An 8,042-nucleotide genomic window follows, 5' to 3' on the forward strand; every position below is an offset into this window, starting at 1 on the left:
CCCCGTCTTGTTCTACCCCTCCCGCCTCTAATCCAACCCAGAGGAGGCAAACGAAATGTTTAGCACAGGTAGTAAAATACGGTCTCTACAATAAACACAGCAGGCCGACATGGACAGCTTTTATTCACCTACTCAAACTCCTTTACACGTGAGTGATGTGCATTCCACCTCGCCCCCTCCCACTCACAAGGCCAGGATGAATTCTCTTGGCACAGAGGAAGGGGTGCCCCTTCAACTAAGGCCACGGCCCAGATGCTCCGGGGGAGCCCCTACCGTGGAAAAAGCAGGAAGAGAACAAAGAGAGTTTATCACACCAGAGCCCCCCCACAGGGGGAGGGACTCAGGAGGGCTGGGGAGTGCCCCCATGCTACTGCCCCAGTCCTTAAATACAAAGCAAGGGGAGTGAAGAGGACCATCCCTTGGAAATACAGCACCAACCTCAGCACGGAGGCAAAAGGACAGTGGGCAAGACCACTTTCCTCTGAGGGGGGCAGGCTGAATGAGAGCACAGACAGTCAGCAGCTGCGGCACCCCTCCCTACCAGGGTCTGGATGCAGCCTCAGCACCAGGAGTGGGGAGAGGGGGGGAGAAGGGATGACTACACTGCGCCGTCCACTCTCCTGAGCCCCGGGCCCCAGCACAGGCTTTCCTCTCCCCACTAGCCCAGGTCCAGGGATGTGGAAGAAACCGTGGGAATCCAAGGCCCCTATCTATTTCTTCTTGCGTTCCTGGGAGCAGCGTGGGCAGAACCTAGAGAGGAACGTGATAGAGAGGCGGAGGGAGAAAGTGAGTGAGAGGGAGTGCCCTCCTCCACGCAGCTGACGGGCAGCCCGGCGCCTGCCGCAACTCTCTCACTCACCACTTCCCCCGAGGCTTGGTCGTCAGCCCCACACAGGCAAAGTGGAACCACTCGATGGAACACTGAAAAGGAGGAAGATGGAAGAAGCAGAAGTCAGGGGCCCGGGTGGGGGAGAGGAAAGAAAAGAAGTTTCCTCAGAAGTGTTCCCGTATTCCGTCCCTTTGGAGAAATCTTGGAGGTCCCAAGGCCAACCAACTCCACCGTCCTGTTATTCTGGAGTCCCACTATTCAACCGTTTCTTCCCCTCTTGTACCCGCTCCCTCGTGGCCCCCAGAACCCCATCTGGAGGCAAAACGGTGGGTTCTCACATCAGGGTTGTCACAGCCAATCATCTCTCCATAGGAGACCTGGTGACAAAGGCAATAGGTGGGTTCGTTGGGATCCACAGGCATATCCAGCACATCAGAGGGGTGGACACTGCCAAAGGCCACTGAGGGCATCCCATACTCAGGACTTCTGCATGCCAAGAGGGAGAGAACGTGTCATCTGCAGAAAGGGAAGCTACAGAGGTGGCAGAAAGACATCCCGGTGGGCAAGTGATTTGTGGCGTGTCTTCTCTATCCAGCAAATACCACAGCGATAAGGAGAAGTTACTGGCACAGAAGACGGAGAGAGTGGCAAGGGGCAGCGTGGGGTGGGAGTGCGGGGCAGGAGACAAAAATGCGCCACGTGACAAAGTGCCCCTTGTACACTCACGTGCGCACAAGTTTCAACTTCTTTTGGGCTTTGGGGGCTTCTTCATCTGAGTTTTTCCCTTTGGAACGAGCACGGGCAGCTTTCTTCTCCTTCTGAGTCCGGCCTTCTAGGAAAGAGGGGGAAAGCCAGAAGGCAGGGAGACAGAAAGATGGGTTAAGTCTTCCTGCTTCCCCCTCCTTCCAAGCTGGTGCCCCTCCCTCGTAGCTGAAGTGTGGCTGCTTCTCCCTCTTGGTGTCCTCGCCCACCTCTCAGGCCCCGCCCCCCTCCTCACTCTTTTTGCCTTTGCTGGAAGAGCTGTCATAGTCACTGGACTCAATCTGCTTCTCCTTCAAATCAGCCTCGAAGCGGGCCAGGTCTGTGTCCAGTCGCCGGATGTGTTTGTCCACCTAGGTGCAAGGAAGGAAAGAGAGAGCTACAAGGCTGGTTCTGGCAAAAGAAAACAAGGCTAAGGCACATTCTATGCATCTCCCAGACCCAAAACAGACCCCGACACAGCTGAAGGAGGGGTCTAGGACCCCAAGGATTAGATGGGAGGTAGGTGGGGAGCCATGAACAGGGCCATACCATCTCATAGGTCTGCATGGCAAGCTGCACCTTGTCGTCACCAAATTCCTTGCACTTGCCATAGGCTTCCTGGATCTGTTTGAGAAGGGCCAATTTTTCCTCGGAGCTCAGGCTGCGGGCGCTACTCATATACTCAGTGGCCAACTTGTCAATTTCAGCCTTCAGGTCTACAACAGAGACAGAGGCCTGGTCACAAAGGCCCCTGAGCGGCTAGGTGAAACACACTTCTTCCTCTTGTTTCTTGGACCTTTTCCATGGACCATCATCATAACCTTCGAACTAAAATCCCCTGAAAGTTCATAGGTACTGTGCCATTCACTCAAGTAATGCAACATACTGACAGTATTTTGTTTTAAAGGTGTCTCCAGGTGCTGAAAACATTGCTATCATAGCTGGAACTGAAGTTAGTGAAAAATAAGGAGGGAGCCTTTGCATACCGCACTAATACGAAAGATACTTCTGTTGGTGTCTGAAGATGCTTCTTTGCAGGGCTTGCTGCTTCTTGAACCATGAATCTTGTCTCACAGGCTTCCTGATTTCTTGTCTCAAAAACATTCCACACCAGCTCTGAGTGCTGCAAAGCCGGCTGGGTCATCTGCTGGCGCCTTCCAGGTCTGTACATCTGTGACTCATCGTTTAAAACTAGGCCCTAGTTCATTTATGTAACAGTTCTTCTACCCTACTTTGCTCATCGTCTGCAACCTGCTCAGATTTCCCGTCACTTTTTCTCTGTTTGTTCATCTTACACACTGCTCCGAACATTTTAATATTGGAAGGCTGGCGATGTCCCCAGACACTGAGACTGTAGATGCCTACTGCCTACTACTTGGTAGGACTCATAAAAAGTGTCGATGAAGAGAGACAAAAGAGTCACTGTAACATGGTGCAGCGACAGACAACCGGAAGGACCTGTGTACACACTATGCTTGTGCCCCATTTCATGGGAGGCCTTGGGAGGAAGCTGAAAATGCATGTGGTTTGATAATCTCCCAACCGGTCTTTCTGTGCATGAACTCAAGAGTAGGGACTGTGATACAAGGGAAGCAAGCATTCGGCAGGCAGTTCTCGGGGCGGGGAGTAGGGGGTCTACATCCAGAATTTTACATGATGTTCACTTTTTCATGAGTAAACTTACCCAGAGTAACTGAAACCACAGCTTAGGTATTCTAACACCAGCTTGTCACATCCTTGAGCATGGCTACATAAGGATGGAAGGGAAGACCTACATATCCTTCGGCAGGTATGGGGCATGGCTCCAAAAGACGACATCTTTGCCCTTGAAGAGACCAATCTGACCACTGTAGTGTAGCCTCAGGCTCCAAGTGCATGCCTCAGTGCAGCCAGATTTGTTCAACATCCAAGGAAGGCCACAGATGGTATCTAGTGCTTCTGTAGGGTTGAAGAATACGGTGTAGAGATCCTGTTGTTAATTGCTGCTTTTCCTTCTTTTTCTCTTTTTCTCTCTCTTTCTTTCTAAGAACTTCTCTACCAACATGACTTGCGGTCTATGGCCACATCGAATTCCGTGATAGGAACATTAACGATCCAGCAGAGTAGAAATATCCTAGTCTTCCTACAGATATATGGAATACAGAAAACAGAAACGATTCTGGAGTTGACTTCTTTTTTAATTCTTCTTGCAGATATAAAGAACAGAGCATCTTTGAATTCTTGAGGCATTGTCGCAATACTCTATAATGGAAAAGCCGATCTAGAAACGCAGATCTTCACTGCTCTCCTTTTGAGAATTACAAGAGAGTAAAAAAGAGAGAGAAGCCACAGTTCTCCAGATCAGACCAGAGGATATGGTAACACCAGACAGAAAAAAAAAAGAAATGATCATACACACTCATGATACACACAAACTCCTTACTCTGTACGTACCCTCTGTTCTTTGGTCCAGGTCCCTCATGAGCTGAAAGTTTCTCTGCAGTTCGAAGGGGAGGTTTTCGATACCTAGGGAGAAGAAGAAAAACTGAGAATCACTGCACTTCATAGGCCTTATAGCTGCGTTGAAAGTACAGATCCAAAAGGGGATTCAATTTCCCCTCCTTGGAACAGCTGGTTTTATCCGGAACAGCACTCATCATTCCTTTATCAGTGGAGGCTGTGTCTGCACCTCTCCACAACTAACTTTGCCATCTCGTCCCAGCTTTCCCACCATTTGCCCCTTCAGTGACCTTACTCTATCAATCAGCCCCTCCTTTTCCTTGATTCCCTCCACGCTCCTTGCCCTCAATCCAAATACCCACCTGGTATCCTCCACTCATCACACACACACAGACTCTTCCACTCTACTCTCTGTATCATAGTCAGAATATTCTCTCTAAAAATACAAATCTCATCAAGTCACCCTCCTGGTCAAGCCACCCTTCTGGTAACTTCCTACCACACAATTCCTATTATTTTGTACTTTCTGGCCCATGCTCGCCTTACTTCAGCCTTGATTCAGGTCAGTCCCCCTTTATGCTCTGCCTGCTCTGATCAGACTGGCCTTCTCTGAGTGCCCCCAACTTGCCAGGGCTCGTCCTCTACCCAGCTTTCCACATGCTGCTTTCTCTGTCCGGAATGACTGTCACCTCCACCATACCTTTTGGCCTACTAAATTCCTGTTCATTCTTCAAAGTTCAGCTCAACTCTGACTTCTCCAGATTCCAAGTGCCCTGGATGATGCTGTCAAGTTAGTCTAGCTCTACCCTTTTGGGAACTTATCAACTGCAATTGAATCAATTGTGTAACCACAGTTATTTGGTATCTATCTCCCTAGCCCTCCAGAAGCACTGGACATGTCTGTCTTCTCGCTTATTTTATTGTGACCTGCATAGAGAGGGTCTTCAATAAATACTTGAATAAATGCACATATAACTTAAGTCTCTCCATAAAAGAAAAATCTCTTCCCATGACTCCATTTCAAACTTTTAAAATACCTCTACTTCTTTAACCTATAACATCAGGTCTGCCACCACCAGTTTATACTGAGATTACTTTAAGTCACCAATGACTTACCAAAACAAATGATCTGTTATTAGTCCTATCTTAAAAAATATGTCTGCAGCAGTTGGCACCATCTTCTTTCCTTCAGTAACTTTCTTCCTCTTAGGATTCCAAATCTCATCATATACTTTCTGATAATTCCAACAGTGATGTTTCCTTAGCCTGTCCCTTAAATGTTAATGTTTTCTTGAGATTATACTGAAATCCTCTCATTTTCCCACTTTACTTGTATTCCCTGAATGATCTCAGTCTCATTCACTCTCATACAATTACCATGCCTATGCGTAAGCTTAAACTGAATTAGGTATATTGCTGTTACTTCTGATTCCCTGTCTTGCTGATGGTGTCATATCCACCTCACTTCCCAAGCAGGAAATCAAGGCGTCACCTTAGATTCTTCCTTCTCTCTCAACTACCCAGTCATTCAATCAGTGCTGTCCTTTTAGCTCCTAAAGACTTCTGTCACTCTCTGAGACCTGGACTTATCGTACACCAGTTGTTTTCCTTTATTAAAACCTATTTTTAAAGTCTGTTGGTTCTTCGCTATCTAAAGTGCAAGCCTCTTAGCCTGACTTAAAAGACCTTGCACCATCTAGCCCCAGCCTTTCTCCAGCCTCCCTTCCCAATCTTCGACCTTTGAGTCCTATATATCAAGCACCCTGACTTCACTTTTCCTTGACGTGCCACAAACCCACCATAATACCTTTGCTGATGCCTTCCCCAACCAGAAATTTCCCTTCTTTCTCCACACTGCCAAATAAGCAGTCGGTCTTCAAAACTCCTCAAATATCACATCCTCTGGTAAAGCTTTACCCACATCCCCAGCGAATCAGCCCGTCTTTCTCCAGTGCTGCCAACTGTCCTTTTAATGTATTTCTATTACTTCACTTGTCACAATTTTATCATTACTTATCAGCAGAATCTGTTTCCTCCTAGACTATGAGCACTTGAGGGCAGGGTCTGTGTCTTTTTCGTTCCGGTATCTCCGCAGTACCTGCCATTATGTCTGACCCAGAGCAGGGCCTCGATAAATGAATGGATGAATGGATGACTCCCAACACTAAGACAAATGTAAGCGCAGAAGAGTGACAGGCTTTGTGAAGGGGTGGCTTACACAAATGGCATAAACGTAACACCAGATTTCCATTTGATAGGAATTGGAGCTTTACTCCAAGAAGAGAAGCGTTCCAGTTTACCATCTGACAGTGGTCACTCACAACCCCCGAAACCCGTGAGAAACCGCTTCTGAGAAAGAACTGAGCGGAGAAGCTGCGAGCAGGCTTTGTCGCCGCTCCGAATGGCAGTGAGTGATACACTAAAACGACCGATCCTGAACGACTGGGGGGCGGGGGGGGGGGTAGGAATATCCTGAGGCTGGAGAACCTGGAGATGGGCTCGGCAAATACCTTCCCAGCTCTGCGCATTAGCCCATTCAAGAGACATCCCCTCAGCCCTACCGCGCAGCCCCTCCCCCGTCTACACCCAAAAGCCAGGCCTCGAACCTGCTGCCCCGCCCCCTCTTTCTTCACACCCTGCAATATTTTCTCTCACGGAACCCCTCCACGATTGTGACTTTCTGACCACCGGGACTTCGGGGCCGTACAGCTCCTCAGCCCTGATCCCCCCCGCCACTCTATGACCCCTGACCCCCTCCTCCAGCCTGCTCTTACTGTCCAGATAATGTTCCAAATACATCCCCGCAGCCATCTTGAAGCAAAACAAAGCAACTTCCGATCCGCCCCGGAAGTGACTGAAAAGCAACAGGCGCTGAAGCTATTATCCTTGGGTTGGAGCCTTTCCGCCCTTAAAAGGAGAGCTTCCGCCCTCAGTAAGTTATTCGCGGGCACACATCCGCCCGACGTTGAGACTTTCCCTTTTGCGTAGGTAGCCGGAGCGGCCGGTCCCTAGGTGCCTTGAGGTGGCTTTAGCCCGCTTCCGCCCTCACTGAGACCCCGATAAGCGACCGAGGCAGGCATGACGTCACGGAGGGTCGCCATTTTGCATTCCCTATCAAACTTTTTTTTTTTTTTCCCTCCAAAACCAGGATGTGCGGTAATGAGGGGCAACCGCCGCCCCTTGTCTCTTTAGGATTGTATTCCATAAATATACCTTTTCAGCGACTGGGGACTCTTTGCTCCTTTTTGCAGGATATGAATCTAGTGACCACCGCAGGTCCTGGCTGAATCAAGACTCTTCAAGGTAGCTAGTTTCTTAACGAAGTTGGGGAGGCGTAGCTGGTGTTGCGAGAGTTAAACCCTCCGCGTTTCTTTTCAATCGCACGAACATCAGCTACCCAGGATTATTTTTTAACATGGAAAAATTATTTATAAACTCTACTTATAAATACAAAGACTTACACAATAAAGCTGTAATTCTCCACACCTCTTGCCAGGGTTCCTGTCCTTTCACACTCGAATACATTCTCACGTATAAAATGACATAGTACTTCTGGCCTTGCCCCTTGTTTTTGTCTCTCCCCTCCCCCTTTTTGTTTTCCAGTTTATATATGGTGTTAACTAGCACCAGGATTCTGAAAGGATTGGAGCTCAGAGCTCTGTCACAACTGGGTCAGCTGTCATCCTAGTCAGCTACAGTACAATGAGAAGGACTCTACAGCAGGATGGAAACCAATCAAGTGCATGACAGGCTGCCACAACACTAGGGAAACAACTTGAAGCCCATAATAGTGGTGTTAGTACCATAGAGTTTTGGAGACTGTTGTCCCCCCCTAACTCGCACATTCGTGATGATTATCAATGCCACGGGATAGCGTTTTAATGAAAGATTTTCAGTCACTTAATTTAGATCAAATATATTAAGAAGGGTAAGATGAAACCTCAGGTTTACTACTGAGCAAGTGGAGAGATAAAGCAGTTGGATCTTGAAGACTTCACTTGAAGTGTCATGCCCCTGGATAAGCAATTGAATT

The 8,042-nt window shown here is 48.4% G+C and overlaps 1 protein-coding gene across 6 annotated transcripts; it reads right to left on the reverse strand.

Annotated features, from left to right (window-relative positions):
* Positions 1–106: 106 nt before the first annotated feature.
* Positions 107–6,887, reverse strand: ING4 (inhibitor of growth family member 4). Of its 6 annotated transcripts, XM_057318847.1 has the most exons (9): positions 6,784–6,810; positions 5,126–5,281; positions 4,004–4,075; positions 2,120–2,286; positions 1,827–1,941; positions 1,556–1,661; positions 1,168–1,315; positions 860–921; positions 107–750 (listed from the first exon to the last, which is right to left on the reverse strand). In XM_057318847.1, exons 3-9 carry the CDS (start codon positions 4,029–4,031, stop codon positions 711–713), a joined length of 666 nt encoding a protein of 221 aa, XP_057174830.1. In that variant the 5' UTR covers positions 4,032–4,075; positions 5,126–5,281; positions 6,784–6,810; the 3' UTR covers positions 107–710. The 6 variants fall into 6 exon arrangements, with proteins under 6 accessions (XP_057174830.1, XP_026358377.1, XP_026358376.1 ...); XM_026502592.4 differs by lacking the exon at positions 5,126–5,281 and having other exon boundaries at positions 1,556–1,658; positions 1,836–1,941; positions 6,784–6,886; XM_026502591.4 differs by lacking the exon at positions 5,126–5,281 and having other exon boundaries at positions 1,836–1,941; positions 6,784–6,886.
* Between the last annotated feature and the right edge of the window lie 1,155 nt (positions 6,888–8,042).

The sequence above is a fragment of the Ursus arctos genome, unplaced genomic scaffold (genome assembly GCF_023065955.2).
Source record: "Ursus arctos isolate Adak ecotype North America unplaced genomic scaffold, UrsArc2.0 scaffold_26, whole genome shotgun sequence".
In the NCBI taxonomy this organism is placed as follows: domain Eukaryota; kingdom Metazoa; phylum Chordata; class Mammalia; order Carnivora; family Ursidae; genus Ursus; species Ursus arctos.